Below are 18431 nucleotides of genomic sequence, written 5' to 3'. Positions count from 1 at the left end.
CAATTACCAAACATGTCCAGTGCTTTTAAAGGCAGTGGACACTATTGGTAATTGTCAAAGACTAGCCTTCACCGTTGGTGTATCTCAACATATATATGCATAAAATAACAAACCTGTGAAAATTTGAGCTCAATCGGTCTTCAAAGTTGCGAGATAATAATGAAAGAAGAAAACACCCTTGTCACACGAAGTTGTGTGCGTTTAGATGGTTGATTTCGAGACCTCAAGTTCTAAACTTGAGGTCTCAAAATCAAATTCGTGGAAAATTACTTCTCTCTCCAAAACTGTGGCACTTCAGAGGGAGCTGTTTCTCACAATGTTTTATACCACCAACCTCTCCCCATTACTTGTCACCAAGAAAGGTTTTATGCTAATAATTATTTTGAGTAATTACCAATAGTGTCCACTGTCTTTAGGTACAAGTCCTATTGAATAATTTTATATAACATGCCTAAATATAAATAATGTCAAATGCTTGTGTAAAGGTTTGCTGAACTGTAAGCTAATTATAACTTGAATAATGTTTCAGATTTGAATTTTATAAAAGCATGAATCATCTTATAGCAACATTGAAACTTTCTTAAAAGCATGTTTGTAAATTATGTAGTCTTAGTGTAAATTTTACTCTCAGAATATGAATTTGTACCAATTATAACAAGTTAGCAAAAGCTTTGCCTTACTAAAGTTCAGTTCATACAAATGCAAATGCAAATTTTGACGCCACAAATTTGCAACGAATAATTTGAAAGTGTTTAGCTGTAGGCTAAAACTCACAGCGAAAAACATTCACACCGAAAACAGAACTGTGATGTCAAATTTGTTTCTCATGAAGCATTCGCAGAAAGTATGAACCGGGCTTAACTGTTAGGTTTGACAAGATGGTAGTTCTACTTAAGGATAGGGTCATAATTCAAAGGCAAATTACTAAAAAGAGATACAAATATGGGTTTAAGATTTTAAATAAAAATGTTTGCACTTACAGTATGTACATATCTGGAATGGAATTCTGGTGCATCTATTAGAAACGTGAGGCCCGGATGGGTGTCCACAACATCCTAGAAAAAAAATAAACAATCATATATTTGCTTTCAATTATCTTTGTGATTTGTTGTCTATTACTTTAAGTTTTTGTTTTGTTTATACGTCTATTAGTGTTGAAAGAGTGGCTCCAAGGTCAAATTCAGTGTTGTGATGGACTTATTTTCCAATAGCTAGAGTCTGTATATATTTGGTTTGCGGTAATGTGTGTACATGTATCTACTTGCCAGGTAGAGTTTGTTCTTAGAGAAATGTCTTTCTTTATTCTACTACTGCGGAGTAGATTTATCGGATGTTCAGAGTCCTTATGAAAATGGGGGGAAATGGAAGCTCTTACCTCACGTTAAAATGGTGTAAAATGTCAGTGTTTGATACCCTTTAAGTGCAATTGTTGTCAATATTAAAAAATTTCTGATAATGTCACATTTCAAATAATGGCCTGTATTAACTCAAAAACGAGCTTTGAAATTTCTCCTTTGACTGGTGCAAAAATTCCTCTTTGAAGATACACAGACCCATTATCTTTTGCTATCGGATGTCGTCATGTCTTAAATTCCCCTCCGAAAGAGTATCAAATTAAGTTACATTTTTAGACCATTTTTACATGAGGTGAGAGACTTGTAATGTTTTCCCCCACCTTCATAAGGACTTTATCTATTGAAAAATGATAGCATCACAAAATACATGTATAGCATATTGCGCCATAACACCTTGTAAACCATTGCATTGTGCTATGTAAAAGGAGTAGGTCTCATAATTCAAACGTGGTCCCACATACCCTGTAGGAAAATACTGTATGTTAAAGCACCTTGAGCGTTACTGAGTAACGGATATGCACGCTATATAAGACATGTAAGAAACCCCTATTATATTATTATAAAAACTGAATTTGACATTGAAACACCACTTTAACATTATATCCCACGGATGTTTCAGATGGTAATTAACAGAACACTTGGATAGTCTCATGGTTTTGGGTCATCCCTCTGTCTCCGCGATGCCCAGACATCTTCAAGACATCATGCTGTCTTTAAGATGCAGTCACTAAAGATGCCTCTCTCAGCATGGGAGACTGTACAGCCATCTCTGGAACCAAGAGAAATGTCGAGATGCTACTTAAAGGGCTGCATCGTCATGATCGAAGCAAGCCTGTGGCTGTATGATGAACTTTCGGCTAATAAACCATTGGTGTGTTAGACTTGAATATTTTCTGGTACAATGGGTTGTATGAATAAAAACTAGTCTTTTCTTTTACTTGAAAATTTCAAGTGTTTACTACCATCCATATGAATAAAAGGAAGTAAAAGCTTTTACTTGAAAGTGTTTACTAAAATGCTGAAAGTATCTACTTTTCATGAAAAGTAAATCCTTTTCTTTTAAGCACTTACTTACTTTCACAGGTATATAGGGCAGTTAGACTTTAGGTCTTTCTTATAGAAACAAATCGAAGCAAGCCTGTGGCTGTATGATGAACTTTCCCCTAATAAACCATTGGTGTGTTAGATTTGAATATTGTCTGGTACAATGACGTGCCTGATCGCAAGTTACCACTTAAGTTTGAATTTCTCAGACTCTCATGTAGTTGCTATGTCACATGATTCCAGGCCAGCTTGTGCATAGTTACTCAAGAGACTGTGAACACCCATACCTGATTCTGATTGATTGTGTGTTACACAATGGTACCAGGATTTGCTCATCTGGACCCAATTTCATGGCTCTGCTTACCGCCGAAATCTGCGCTTACGATCACGATTCCCCGCTTACTTGCAAGCGCTGAATTTCTGCGCTAGCCTTGTAAGCGTAGAATGCCTAGTAACATGGAGTACGCACGCGCAGACGCCAAAATTCACTGCTAACCAGTGAAATAGGCTTGCTGAAAGCACAGAATTCCCTGCTTCCGTAAGCGCCGATTCTGTGCTTACGGTAAGCAGAGCCATGAAATTGGGCCCTGGAGGTTGCTATACAAACCATCTGACATAGCAACTGTCTCTATTACAGTCTCAGAAATTCAAGTGTAAGCATTAACTTGGATGAAGCAAATCATCGTACAAGACTTATTCAAATCTAACTCGCAAATCTCTTTTTACACGCACAGGCCTGATATTTCACAGAGGCAACAAAGGTGATCCCCTCTGTGCCTTCTGGTCAGTGCCTTACGAGCCCTTGAAATGCTTTAACAGTACAAATTTTCATTTCCTTCATAGGGTGCCCTTAAAACATGGAGCAAATGCCTTGGTGAGTTGCCCTTTCAAAAACAAAGTATTGACCCTACTCACCTGACGTCATCATCAGAATAATCTTTGATGCGCCATTTTGGTGGTCAATGTCAATGTGTGTTATTCAGTAAAGTGCGCATTTTAGGCGAAGCGGCGTTTACACGTAACCCTATTGACCACCAACATGGTGAGCGTGGCATCAGTCGCCGCGTGTGACGCGCGTGCAAGGGGTCAAAACAGGCCTGCATGCGAAAGTGAGAGAGGGCACGCGCGTGCAATAACTGGGTGACAGTTTGTGATTCCATGTACAGCCACAGGCCTGCTTTGATTAGGACGACACCTAGCCCCTTTAACAAAGTCTGATTTGTCACAGTAGGGATCTAAGAGGCGAGACCAAGCAGCCCACTTCTGACCTTAGGCAAGAGGTGACCTACATTCTCCTCAAGACCTCATTCTAAAAATATGTCAACTATAATCGATTAAAATTAGATTTGATACGATTGTGACCTCAGCTATGTAGTGATGAGAGATTAGATATATCTAAAAAGATAAAAACTCAATGTCTGGTCATAAAGACCTGGAAGTGGTCTGGGAGAAAACGGCAAAGTATTGAAAACATTTTGGACAAGAAAAAAACCGTTTTGATGAGAAAAACCTTCTTGCTTACCTGCATAAATGAGTAGAAGTCTTCCGGTTCAATATAATTACAACCTCGTTTGGCGATCAATCTAAAAAATCTCGCAGCGTCATCATGGCAATCTCTTGTCAGGCTAAAGAAACAAAATATAACGTTCATCAATTTAAAAAATGTTCTTTTTTGATGTTTAAAAATTTGAGGCGCTTCAAGAGATCTTTTTCTACTGGCAAATTTAACTTGACATTTAAGCCCCTCTTTAAAGTGAACACTATCTTCTTGTCCAAGATTTAAAAGTAAAGGCAGAAGATAATTCAATCCAGATTTTATAGCCCACTCTGCAGTGAGTTATGCAACATCAGAAAAAAGAATCCTTCTAAAGATCAACCCATCTGTCCCTAAGAACGATTCTCCCTCCTCCCAATTAAAAAACTGATACCGCCTCATCCCTCACAGCATCAGAAACTCATCCGCTTCCATGAGAGCAACCTCTTTCACGTGCCTCTGTTTTTTCAGCAGTTATGTATAACCCCAAGTGCTAACAGCTTAGCATTACTGACAAAATCACAGTCTCAGATCCCGGGCCCTCCATCTGGCAAAAAAGATCCAGCAAAACCAGTTCACCATTGGGGCTTAGCTTCCGTAGAAGTCTGCCGTAGCATTTGTGAACTTCCTGAGCACCCGTATGAGAAAGGATCATATTCCTGGTTTGATCCTCAGCATATTGAGCCACAGCACCTTGTAAACCATTACATGTTGCTATTAAAGGCAGTGGACACTATTGGTAATTACTCAAAATAATTATTAGCATAAAACCTTTCTTGGTAACGGGTAATGGGGAGGGGTTGATAGTAAAACATTGTGAGAAACGGCTCCCTCTGAAGTAATAGTTTTCGAGAAAGAAGTAATTTTCCACAAATGTGATTTGGAGACCTCAGATTTAGAATTTGAGGTCTCGAAATCAAGCATCTGAAAGAACACAATTTCGTGTGACAAGGGTATTTTTTTCTTTCATTATTATCTCGCAAATTCGACGACCGATTGAGCTCAAATTTTCACAGGTTTGTTATTTTATGCATATGTTGAGATACAAAAACTGTAAAGGCTAGTCTTTGACAATTACCAAATGTGTCCAGTGATCGGCGAGTTGGTGTTTGAAAAGCATAGTAACTGTTTGTTATAAAATGCATATTGGTTAGAAAGAGGTTTTAAAATTAGAATTAAACGATCCACACAAATATGCCTCGAAATTGCACGTTTCTTCTTATACGGTGTGAACTAACACGGCACGCAAATCGTGGAGTCAATGGCCGACCGTGTTAGTTTGCAAAGTAGAAGGAAAACCACACAATTTCGAGGTACATTGTGTGGATCATTATATTCTACTTTTAAAACATCTTACTAATCATTATGCATTTCATAAGAAATTATTTCAATCGCTTTTCATTGACCAACTCGCCAATCCAAGGCAACATAATACTAGGTTCTTATTAGCGTTTTATCGCACCCTCTTGGGGCGTTTCAAAGCGCTCAGTATTTTTTCCTGCAAGGTAAAATATGTGGAGCTACATTTTAACATGTCCCTTTAATGTATTATACCTTTTCCACATGGTTAAGAACATCTGTGATGTGACATAGCCAACACTGTCTCCTTCAGCGGCAGCGTATAGTGGCATCTTCCAATACTTTGGGCATTTGCACGCCTGTAAAGAACATTAACAAGCAAAGGTTAATCAAAGTACAATGCACTCTGAATGGGGGTGTGAACTTCATGCGGGCAAAAATCTTGCCAGATGTAACTTTGATTAATGTTAATTATCTAAATGTTACATAGATCTATCAAACAAATAAACAAACAAATACCTTCCTCACCTCGAAAAACATAAATATGTAAATTAAGAAAAAAAGAATGGGGAAAAAAGTTCAGACAGTTTTCATAATAATTTGACTGGTGCATCTTAAAAGTCGTAGTGATAGAAAAGTTTTAAAGGCATATTTTTTGACAATCCTTTTGCACAGTTCTTGCCAGTGGGGCGCGAGCAATACTGAGCATGTGCGCGCACGATCGAAGCAACAAAAAAGGGCTGTGATGTCTGCTGCCGACAGCGTCTAAAAAGTCTCCCATTGGATCGGAAAATATTCAAGCACGTACTCGTGAACCAATCCGTTGGATTCACTAGTTTTCACAGCATTGCTAAACGAATAATGATGGGATACACAAAGTGAGAATACTGGTCTTTGACAATTACCAATAGTGTCCAGGGTCTTTAAAGATGCTCCCTGAACATTAGATTTTGTACAATGTACAATAAAAAAATTATAAGAACTTCTTAGACAGAACCAACTTATTGTAGCGCAGCTCTTTTGAAATTTGAGTAGCCATAAGAAACCACGCTTGACGATTCGTCCGTAACGTCTAGTATAGATGGAAAAAAAAATAACTCCAGATCTGCCATGGCTAGGGACTAAAGAAGACCTACAAATCAAACCATGCTGATCATCCTTCAATGCCATGGAACACTTCGGTAATTTTTGTAAATCAAGTCTCAATTAGATTTCTTCAATTCGTGCCAGATGGTACTTTCATCTTCCAACTACCCATGCTTGACCGCTTAGATTAAAGGAAAGATATACGCTTTGGTGTCACTCTTACAATTAATGGCAATAAAAACTTATTTACACCAGCTTTGGGTGGTATAAAGCATCTTGAGAATCATTTCACTTTTGAAGTAATGGTTATGGAAAATGGTATCAAATTTTACCCTCCAAAATTTGAATCAGAGAAGCTCTACTGACAGAAACGTTTCTCAGATTGTGTATTCCAATTGCAGATTATTCTCCCTGCGTGGACATAACCACTCCAGATTTTCGATGATATCTCAAAAGTGCTACCGTCTTTTGAAATTAAATTTTCACAGGTTAGTTTTATTGTTATTATGTAGGATTAAAGGCAGTAGACACTATTGGTAATTACTCATAAAACCCTTCTTGATTATTAGTAATGGGGAGAGGTTGATATTATAAAACATTGTGAGAAACGGCTCCCTCTGAAGTAATGTAGTTTTCGAGAAAGAAGTAATTTTTCACAAAATTGATTTTGAGACCTCAGATTTAGAATTTGAGGTCTCGAAATCAAGCATCTGAAAGCACACAACTTCATGTGACAAGGGTGTTTTTTTCTGTCATTATTATCTCGCAACTTCGACAACCAATTGAGCTCAAATTTTCAAAGGTTTGTTATTTGGTGCATAAATGTTGAGATACACCAAGTGAGAAGACTGGTCTTTGACAATTACCAATAGTGTCCAGTGTCTTTAAAACAATTAAACAGTTCCCCCAAAAAACCAAGATACACTGTGCCTTTAAATAAGCAGAAATGTCAACAGTTTACCAGAAATCTTTCTTCTATTACCAACTTGTCATCTGCACATCTGTACTACCAAATGTTCTCAGCGTACTTTTAACCATGCATCACCAATCAGCTTATTTAGTATTGACCATTCGGTATCAGACTACCAGAATACCAGGCATACTGGGTTGAATTGTTTCTACAGCCGGCAATCAAATAACTAAGATGATATGGACGCACTTATCAGCAGATTGTTTTCATATATTTGATTTCAATTCAGGGTTAGTGTTTGTGTAAAAAATGTTAAGGGTGTGGAAGACACAAAACAAAGCTTCAACATCCAAGATTGCTTTGTGTATAATTGATACTCTGCGGAAGTAAAAGAAATTGCAAGACAAGTTCTCAAGAACAAATCTACACAACAAAGTAGGGCCTATATCATGGTGTTACCGCAAACTATACTTTTTCCATCTGTTATACAGAAATAAATGCTATTTCAAGGTTACATTATATATATTTATATTCAGTATTAAACACCATGTGTATATCTACTTGCCAGGTAGAGTTTGTTCTTTAAAGAACTGTCTTGCTTTATTCTACTACCGCGGAGTAGATTTCTCGTATTTTTTTGGGAGACTTCTCAGTTCTGAAAAGAACTGTCCTGCTTTTTAACCACTACCTGAGCGGAAGGTAGAAAATCTTCTGGGACTACTACTTTAGCTTATAGGATCACTATTAACTGCCCTACCGTGGAGTGAGTTCTTAATTGGTCTCAACGTTTCGACTAGTTTGCTCTAGTCATCAGCAGGAGACATTTGAAGGTTGTTTCCACTTTTCTATGTACTATTCAAAAACCAGCCATAAAACCAAGAAAAGTCACCCTACCATAGCAACCTTATCCATTTGATGTTTGTATGCTTTCCCTTCCGGTAAGGCGTTAAAGAGCTGAGACAACCTCTGGATGACTTGCTCCGCCTCCTCACTAGGGACGGGACGACCCATGGGGAAGTAGAACTGGGGCACATGGATCTTCTGAGCGGTGGAGTTGGCTTGCCGTTGATTCCTGAAGAACTAAAGGATCAAAACGTAAAAAATGTTTTTATATTTCATTTTGCCTTCGAGAAAGACTGTGCTAATGTCAAAACATCAGGCCATTAACTTGGTTGTGCATACCATACAGCAGGTCCTTTTGGTTGGTAAAGCAGTTTCCAACAGCTAATTCTATTTTCTAATCTAGTATTGGATGATACAACAAAGTTTCTGTATATATAGCACAGATAATTAAGATTATTCTGAGAAAGAAAAAAACAGATTCTAAATTCAATACCCCAACGCATAAATTAATTATTGGGCCAATACGCGCACATTTCTAGACAAAACACACAACAAAAGTTGGGAAATGTTATAAAGCATCATGAAAAAAGCAATAAAATGCTCCAGAGTGCACTGTGGGGCTTTTTAAACCAAATTCATAAATACCCCAGACAGTTTCTCTACTCCTATTGGTGGAGAGCGCGTCACGTGGGGGTGTTTAAACCTTTGATAATGACCAGCTGGAGCTGTTTATAACAAGCTGGCTTCCGCGTGTCGGGCGCGCAAGATTATCACGCGGAACGCAATTCATAGCTAATAGTAACATCACATTATCTAAGCGCGCGCGTGTAATCTAATCGCGCGCATTTTCGAAGACTGCATAGTTTTTAAAGGAACGCTACTAAATATTACGCTTGACTTAATGTTTTGAAGGAGGTTGCTGTATGCATTTGAATAATTTCTAGATTTCAACTTCATACCCAAGTTTGAATGAACTATCACCGACTTATTTATAGCTCATCAAATATTCCTTCAATGAGCAATAAAAAAGGAATTCTCTCCGACGATCACGTCAATGTATGAAATTAGAAAGGCGCCCGCAATGCAGACATAAATTGTAACCAAAATACAAGCTGTCATTCTAAACTACAATCTAATTGCCCCAAGCTGCTGTTTTCAAAATGAAAACATGTCTATCGTTTTTTATCTTTCTCTTTTATTCTCTCCTTTCATGATTTGTGTGGAATTAGTCAGGATGACACATCTGGTGGTGCTGGATAATGGGGAGTGGATGAACTCATAATTCCACCAAGGACGACTAATTTTGTTTCAGGAATGAAGTAGTAAGAAGGAATTTATTTATGGCCTATCTGGGTTAGTCATGGGGTGCAAGTGGGCAGTGGACGGATGGGGGTTGGGGTTGACGAGAGGGTCCAATTTCATAGAGCCCCTTCAAAGCTAGTTTTTAGTGGTTAAAATTTTGATTTTGATTTTTCTTGTTGTAAAGCGCCTGGGAGCATTTTTAATGGATCTGGCACTATATAAATGTTTTTTATTATTATTATTATTATTATTATTATTATAAAAGCAGATAAAAGTGCTGACAAATTCTTTTTTAGCGAAAGTAAGCAGGATATTAGTCACAGATTGTACAGGTGACATGCTATTTTAGAATGGATCTTTAAAATAGCTTCAACCTGGCCGCACCACCAAACAAAGGTATTGACAAAATAGGGAGACCGCTAACATAGCTACATGTGAGCTGCGATTAGAAAACTTGTCACAAACAATAACAAACGTTGTCATTTTCCACCAGCACTTTCTGGGCAAAATGATTATAAATCGCTTTAAAACATCCATAATCAACTTAATAACTTATCCTACATGATTTTGTTCATTTAAACAAAATCTTGTAGGATAAGTTATAAGTTGATAAAGGATACGGAAGTAATTATCAAATTGCTGCTCATAAATTGTATGAAATGTAAACAAAATTCCCAGACAGTGAGCACATAATGTAAACATAGAGTGCACTCTGCACAACAAAAAGAGTCAGATATTTGAGTTGTTTTTCTTGCCAGTGTTAAAGAGTTATTTTGAATAATTTTGGGTTGAACAAAGAAAAGATGACTAGAGCAAGACTTGAACCGGCGGCCTCCAGATTAAAAAACCAGCACTCCACCACCTGAGCCCAATCTCATAGAGCTGCTTAAGCACAAAATTTTGCTTAAGCAAAAAATCCTTGCTTAGTAAAATCAAACTACCAGCCAAGACTCCACTCAATTGTTATGCGAAGTAAACAACAGCTAAATACCAGTCACAAGCAACGTATATGGCATGCAATTTTGGCCAGCAACATGTGTAAAATAAGCGAGCTATTTTCGTGCTTAAGCAAATTTTTTGCTTAAAGCAGCTCGCTGTTTGAAATTGGCCCCTGAGCTGTCTAGCCCTATGTTGGTGGTCTCCCTATCTTACATTTGTAGTTGTTCAAACAGTTTTGTTAGAGAGGATCGGTGCCAATCAGAAGCCAGGGATCACTTCTATGTAACTTGAATGATGCAACCTGGGAAGCGGCAGAAACTTATAATCTGATGTTGGCCAGAGGACACCAAGTAAATGGTACTTGACAGAGAGACCAGCGCCCAATTTCATGTTTCTGCGATTATGACCCATAGAACAATGTGCTTATATAGGAATCAGTACACATAGCTTGCATGGTAAGCAGAGCCATGAAATTTGACCTCAGCTGACACCATTCAGAACATTTCTAAAGAAAAGATGTTTTTCTATAGTACCGAATATTCTAAAAAGTAAAATCAAAATCAAATATAAGACCTTCAGAGTAAAGAAGAAGAAATACTTGAGTCTAATAGTTTCAGGTTCAGACATCAAAGTTCACAATTTCTTCTAATACATGTAAACGTAGTTTATCCCTGATGGATAGAAACTTAAAGGAACACGTTGCCTTGGATCGGACGAGTTGGTCTATAAAAAGCGTTTGAAACTGTTTGTTATGAAATGCATATATGGTTGGAAAGATGTTTTAAAAGTAGAATATAATGATCCATACAAGTATCACTCACAATTGCACGGTTTTCCATTTATGTCGCGAACTAACACGATCAGCCATACTTCCATAAATGGCCGACTGCGTTAGTCGACGAGATAAAAAGAAAACCACGCAATTTCGAGGCATATTTGTGTAGATCATTGTATTCTACTTATATTATATACAACATCTTTCTACCCATATGCATTTTATAACAAACGGTTACAGAACGCTTTTCAAAGACCAACTCAACCGATCCAAGGCAACATGTTCCTTTAAAACACCTTTATCTTAAAAATCCTTCTAACTTCTCGCACCCCAACATGCCCAAAGCCCCAACTCTCATCTAAGGTATGGCTACATGATGTTTGTATTTTTAACGTCTTTCGAACAGATTCAGAGATTCTCAAATGAATGTGTCACACATTACCTTCAAACATCCCTCCTCTTTCTTGCAGTTATTACGTTTCTTCTTTTGATCGATCACCCCAGGGGGTAATGCCACCACCGTACAGAACCCATAATGGATAGCGTGGCACACCTTTCCTCCTGTACCCTCCTCGCTACAAAGCGTCAGGCAATTGGAACAGTTGTGTACCGCCCGGGTCTGCCTCTGATCAACATAGACGGCACTGTAAGTTATAATGCCGGTCACGACACGCCTGAAGGATGCGGTGGGGATCGCAACATCCTGGCAGGACGCTGCGATGATGGTTGAGGGGCCTTTGGAGCATTTCTGCATGGTCCAAACCGCCCTGTCAGCGTCACCTTCTCCTGCAAAACTTCATCGGTATAATTTCCCTTCCGATAACTCTCCCGTAGTTCTGGCCTTAAGATCAAGGTGATGTTGAGAAGAACAACGCAGGAGATAAACACAGGCAAACATCTTCACACTACATCAATGAGATTGTCATCAAACAAGATGGAGGCTACACATACAATCATCAGTACACCCTCCCTCCAGTGAGAAATAGCAAGGCAAACAACTTAAGGCCGCACTTTGTCGTCGAGCAGCAACAACCACGTAAGATTACTCAAGATATAAACACAAAGTATTTTTGCCCCCAGGCGATGAACCTGTTACTACTTCTTAAAGATGCTCCAGCTGATCGGACATGTACATCAACATAATAAGAGTTTCAGCTCTGACCCCTAAGATGAATGATCAAGTTGACCTGTCCTTCAAGACACAACCACAACGTCTCACGCATCCTCCTTCAATACGCTTCATCATTATAGAGTGGATCACCATTGAGAGTAAACCCATATAAGGAAAGCTCCTTGGTATGTTTCCAACTGTGAGGGCTAGCTTGACGCATCTGTAAGGCCAGACTTACAATCATCTTTGAGATAAAAAAAAACCTCCTTAATATCGTCTGCACAAGAGACTCCCTACCTATACATCATATTTGTTGGTCGTCAACACACAAAGGGCGACACTGTATGGGGGGTTCAGCAAAGGCAAGACCGACCTACGCCCATCAATCATGAGGTAACCCTCAAAGACAGACTCCCAAAATAGAATCTCAGAGGTTACATCAGTGAACTTGGTAGACCACATTCCAGACATGCTTTGTAGTGAATCACACATGCTATAAATATGTAAATATATGAATAATCCAGTAGTATAAAGTCAGACTGGTAGCTGGTGGAGTCATGGGGAAATAAATTTAATCTGTTCCTTGCTCTATGATCTGACTAAGAGTCCCTTCTGTGCTTAAAGGGGATGTTTGCATAGTCTGGATGGTAATCAACTCAAATGTTGGGGTAAATTTACCAAATCATTTATTTAAATTTTAAAAGTGCCAAGTACCAAGATATGACACAAAACAGTAAGACAATCTATACAAAAAAAAACAATAAAAAAATCACAGAAGATCACAAAACATTTTACTGGAGAGTGCATTCCCCTTTAAGAACATTTAAAACAAAAACAAAACTGAGAGTGTTAACTAGTGTTTGTGTACGTAGTGGGAGGGGATGTTGCCTGCGTTTCACTTTCAGACATGTTAGATGTTGTAACTCATGCTTTCTTGATTTATTCATACATGAATGTAAGAGACTACCAAATATCAACATGGGAACAAATACTTATTTAAGGACTTTTTTTATTTTGTTTGTAAATTTAGATCAACATGTCATGTGTAACTTAACTGAATGTAGGCCTATTTCAGAGTGTTGGTGAGCCCCCCCCCCCCCCCCCCCCCCCCCCCCCCCCGTTGCTATTTACTAGCCCCCTGGGTACAGTACATGGACATTGTTTAGTACAAAAAATGCTACTGGCTAGAAAAAGCCACTTCTCAACTTGCCCTGTGGGGTACTTAAAACTATCACTTTTTTGGCCTTCAGGACTTGTAGGATTGAAACATCAGGCAAATTGTTTTGTTTGCATACCGTAAATACCATATTCCTTTTGGTTGGTTCATGTAGACAGTTTGCAACAGCCAATGTAACAACTGTAGTTTCATACATTTTTGAGGGTGTGTAACTTCAATAACCATTAAAGTGGTTGTGATTGCCACAATTAATACGTCAGAAAGATATGAACATTTTTAAATCAGGGGTTGATCAGGGCCACTAAAACTTCCAAGTAACCTGCTGCACAGTTTACTAGCACGGCGGGCTACTTTACAAACAGCCTTTTTAAAGCAGAGAGCTACATGTACATGTACAGGGATACACCTGTACATGTAGTTTACAGTACTGTACTGCACAAAGTGTACCTCAAGTGCACAGATATGAAACTTGATTGTAGCCACCACAGCCCTCAAGGTCAATGAACTCTGACCCTGATATCGAGTTCTCTCACCAAGAATTCAAAATATGTGACACCTTTAACAAGTAGATGCAGTCTCACTGTGCTGTCTGAGGTCAGCTAATCACCAATCTTAAATGCCACAGCTCTCTAGTAACATCATAGAGAGAGGGTACAAATAACATTTAGGGATTGAATATGCAGTTTTTTGCAAAGAAATACCGATCATGGTAACTGAGTCGATAGTTTCATAAAGCTGCTCTGCTACTCAAGCACAACAATTATGCTTACCAGAAGATAAGATTACATGATACAAAATAGACCACCTATCTGTGACTGGTAGACTGTCTATTTTTGCTTTGCAGAAAATAAAAGCAGATCTTTCTCCCATCGTTTGGTTTTGGTCAACGCAAGTTTTTGTCAATGCAAAATTATCAAGAAACATCACAGCAAAATTCACTTGTGGAAGTTTAAGCTGAGTACAATGTCTACTGGTTGATATTAACAGGGAAAACCTGTCACATTATCCACAACATTTAACAAGAGACAGTAGTGTACAAACCCCATCTCTAGCCGAAGTATTCTCAAAAATACACCAACCCTCAAAGCATGAATTGTTTCTCAGATTCAAATGTTTTTACTGATTTCTAAATCAACGGTGTCATTTCAGACAAAATACTTTCACAGGATGCCTACCACCATTCACATTATTACAACAAGTAAGTTTTAAGATAGAATTACAAACAAAAAATTTAGGGTCATTACGTAAGTATGACCATAACTTTAGAAAAGGTTCAGAAACACACATACATAAAGACATTTTCAATTTATTTTTAACAAATCGCCCACCGGAATATTTCGATGCAACTTTTGATTTCCTTATTGGTACAATGCAAAATAAGATCTCAACACAACACATGAATTTGAAGTCGTTATTATAGCATAGAATCGTTTCTTATTTTGGTTTCATAAGGTTATGAAAAGAACCAGCACAGAGTACAAGCCACTGATTACTCAGCCGCAGGTAAACAAAGTACTGGACTTCGGCCAGCAATTCATTCCAGTGGTAATTCAGGAGCTGAACTTTCACAATAGACCTTCTACTCTAATAAGTTGGCCAATTTTCACAGTTTTCTTAATTTTGTTGGTGCTGAATAGCAGGTGGAGAGGGGTAAACTTGAATAAACGGGACACAATCTCCTTTTTAAAATTTTGCTTTTATGCAGTAAACTATGAAATGTGAAGTTTCTTATGACCAGTGTACTGTACTTTGTACTGCACTAAAACACCATCACCACAATGTAACTCTTATTGTGAACTTGATGGTTGACAACTCATCGTTTTGATGCTCTAAAGATCTGAATCCTCCTGATGAAGCTGATCAGAGCATACTGATCAAAACAAACATTGAGCTGTCAACCACCGGTTCTTCTTCGAAACACCGGTTCTTCTTCGAACCAACACTATACAAAAGAGATTTAAGGGCCAGTCACACTGCAGCGATAACGCAAAAATGATAACGTTCACGTTAACAAGGCACTCCCTTGATTGGTTGAATAAGCGTGTGCGTATTCTGTGCGGAGCAATTCAACCAATAGAATGCGTTCTCTTTGCGTCTCGATCGTTATCATTTTCGTTATCGTTGCAGTGTGACTGGCCCTTAAAAACACAAGGTGCTACCGCAATTCGCAAACCTCACCTGATTTATAAACTCCCATCTTGCAAAGTTTTAAATCCAACAGATCTCAGACATACATGTACATGTTCATGCAGGGCTTGAGGCTAGTGATTTTAGTGTCGGGCCAGTAAACTCAAGACAGGACAAGTCTGATGGTCTTGGTTTTTTTTCAATTCAGCGTTTTTGTCTCAAAAAAATATTGTCAAATGTTGAGTTTGACTTTGAGTCTCACAAATATCTTTCAATCACAAACCCCATAAAACAGAAGAGATCAATCTTCTCTTAGTCTTAGTTTTTTATTCAAATGAAACAGTTCAGATGTGGCTGATAAAACCATGTTCTCACTTTGAAGTTTGATTCTAGTCTCTTCTCATTTTGATTCTAGTCTCTTCTCATTTTGATTCTAGTCTCTTCTCATTTTGATTCTAGTCTCTTCTCATTTTGATTCTAGTCTCTTCTCATTTTGATTCTAGTCTCCTCTCATTTTGATTCTAGTCTCTTCTCATTTTGATTCTAGTCTCTTCTCATTTTGATTCTAGTCTCTTCTCATTTTGATTCTGGTCTTATAAATAAAATCCCGATCCAGTAAAGATTCTGTTCTGAGCTAAAAGTTCTGCAGTCTTTTGGATTTCCCCCCCCCCAAAAATTGAGCTCTGATGTAACATGTAATAATTTGTAATAAACAAACAACAGACAAACAACAAACAAACAAACACTCACCTTAGCTGCTTGACTCTTGGACAGCGAGTTTGACAATCTTGACAAACTGCTGCTCTTTCTACGAGGGCTCCTCGGACTGGAGGTGGCCGCTGGGGGTGGAGGAGAACAAGGCGGAGTAGACGGCGAACCGATCCTCAATAACGGAGAGGCGGGACTACCACTCTGGGAGTGGTACTGAAACCCAGCGTTGTTATCAGAGTTAACGCTCTCTCCCCGAGAGACGAGACGGAGGTTTTCCCGTAAGCTCTCCTGAGTGTGGTCTTCGCTGAGCCATCGTAAGAATAGCTCGTCGACTTTCAGCTTCAGGATGGGACGTAAAGGCAAAGACATTGCTGGTTTGTGATTGGTCTCACTAACCATTTAGACAGTAGTTATCAACAATGCACGTTGTTGTTTGTGCACCTTATTCTCAAAATAAATGAGGCAAAATCTCTGCAGAACATTTTATGCTAAGCTGACTAGACTCAGAGGGAATGTTCGTCTTTTATCATTACAGTGTCAACGTATTTACTTTTTACTACATCTTGAAGACACAAGCTTCTCCTGACAGAAAGAGAAAAAGAAGAAAACGTACATCATTTATACACTGTTACTGTAAATTTCATTAACAAACAAAATATTTGGATAGTATTGAAACCAAACTAAATAATGTTAAAAAAAACAAAAAAACATATATTGACCCCTTGCACGCGCGTCACACGCAGCGACTAATGCCACGCTCACCATGTTGGTGGTCAATAGGCTTACGTGTAAACGCCGCGTCACCTAAAAATGCGCACTTCACTGAATAACACACGTTGACATTGACGACCAAAATGGCGCATCCAAGATTATTCTTATGATGACGTCAGGTGAAATGGGTCAATAGCCTACCAGTAGAGGCCTAAATGAAGTTATGAGCAGACTAAATACATTTCTTAAGTGACACATAGCTATGATGAGTGCGTTTTGGCAACCCCAACCAGAAACATTGGTCATTGGTTGAGCGTTTTCGCATGTTCGGTTGAGGCGCGGTGATGATGCTGTTCCGACTTGTTGACTCGTTGGGCTTTTTGGTTGGGGTCTCCAAAACACACTCCAGCTCTGACAGCTGTGACAGGAAAACAATGGTGTGACATGAGATGAGATGTACATTTCTTTTAAAACCAGGCCTCCATGTAATTCCAGAGTGATAAGAGTAAGACTGAGTGATATTGAAACTAGAGGGTCATAAAAACAGACCACAATGGTTTAGGCCTAACTATTTGTTGCGATAAAAACCCTCCTCCAGACGGCCAAGGCTTCGCCGTCGGGAGGAGGGTTACGTTTTCACAACTATGGCATTTTTGGCGCACGCTAGGCTTGGCCTTTTGGATAACTTTTCGTATGACGCCACAACTTTTTCACTCATTTTTACAATTGAAGGTAGGTATAAATCTCATTGAGGTAATACTATAATCCCTATATTAATAATTAATATCTCATATCGAATGAAAAAGTGGTGGCGCCATACAGAAACTTTTCCGACCTTGTTGGGCAAATTAATGTAACTTTACTCAAAAAGTTAAACTTATTTTAAGTAAGTAAGGAATAAGCCCTAACTAACTAAGCTAAATGGGTCTAAACTCTAATTTTTTTCGATTTTCTTTGCCAGAACCAGCAGAAAAAACTATTTTTTGGGAATTCAAACAAAGTCAGAATAACATATCAATTACTTTAATTAAACAATCGCAGTGAATGTTTACCACAAAAAACTTAAAAAGGTTGTCCGTTATCTGGGCACACAGTCATTCTCTATTGCATTCCATTGGCCATCGGTCACATTCCAACCTCGTCTCAGAAGTCAGGCAATAAAACCATTTATATTTACCCTTTTTCGAGATTCCCTATGATTTTTTTTAAATTTACGAGTAATCACTCATTGTCTTACCTTGGCCAGCTAAAATTATGTTAATATAGAGCAAAAACATCTGTCAAATGTGAGAAATAAGTTTGATTTCTGGAGTTCACAGTTTCATATTTGGCAACCGGAAGTAGCAGACGTTTGTGTACCGCTTTGCATTGTGGGAATATTCTATTGTTTATTTTTGTGACATTTGTTGTTTGAAGATTTTTTGTGTGACGAACTTTAAGTATTTTGTCCAAAAACAATAGGCTTTGACTCTTTTAAAGTATTGGGCAAACTGTCTTTCCCCTTTTC

General features: G+C 38.4%; 1 protein-coding gene across 2 annotated transcripts; it reads right to left on the bottom strand.

Moving 5' to 3' along the window:
• Nucleotides 1–340: 340 nt before the first annotated feature.
• Nucleotides 341–18262, bottom strand: LOC117298384 (serine/threonine-protein phosphatase 2A regulatory subunit B'' subunit beta-like). 2 transcript variants are annotated; one of them, XM_033781627.1, is made up of 6 exons: nucleotides 18162–18262; nucleotides 16253–16795; nucleotides 8123–8308; nucleotides 5488–5591; nucleotides 3922–4024; nucleotides 341–1055 (listed from the first exon to the last, which is right to left on the bottom strand). In XM_033781627.1, the coding sequence occupies exons 2-6, from the start codon at nucleotides 16610–16612 to the stop codon at nucleotides 957–959; spliced, it is 852 nt and encodes a 283-aa protein (XP_033637518.1). In that variant the 5' UTR covers nucleotides 16613–16795; nucleotides 18162–18262; the 3' UTR covers nucleotides 341–956. The 2 variants fall into 2 exon arrangements, with proteins under 2 accessions (XP_033637518.1, XP_033637519.1); XM_033781628.1 differs by lacking the exons at nucleotides 16253–16795; nucleotides 18162–18262 and adding an exon at nucleotides 11530–12619.
• Between the last annotated feature and the right edge of the window lie 169 nt (nucleotides 18263–18431).

The sequence above is a fragment of the Asterias rubens genome, chromosome 13 (assembly GCF_902459465.1).
Source record: "Asterias rubens chromosome 13, eAstRub1.3, whole genome shotgun sequence".
NCBI classification, from domain to species: Eukaryota; Metazoa; Echinodermata; class Asteroidea; order Forcipulatida; family Asteriidae; genus Asterias; species Asterias rubens.
This window is presented reverse-complemented; position numbering and strand designations above follow the sequence as displayed.

Coding starts and splice junctions, on each gene's coding strand:
- LOC117298384 (XM_033781627.1), bottom strand. CDS start 16,612: ATGGTTAGTGAGACCAATCACAAACCAGCAATGTCTTTGCCTTTACGT. Junction 8,309..16,252: donor CCAAGAGTCAAGCAGCTAAG/GTGAGTGTTTGT, acceptor TTGATCCTTTAG/TTCTTCAGGAATCAACGGCA. Junction 4,025..5,487: donor TTCTTAACCATGTGGAAAAG/GTATAATACATT, acceptor TTGTTTCTTTAG/CCTGACAAGAGATTGCCATG.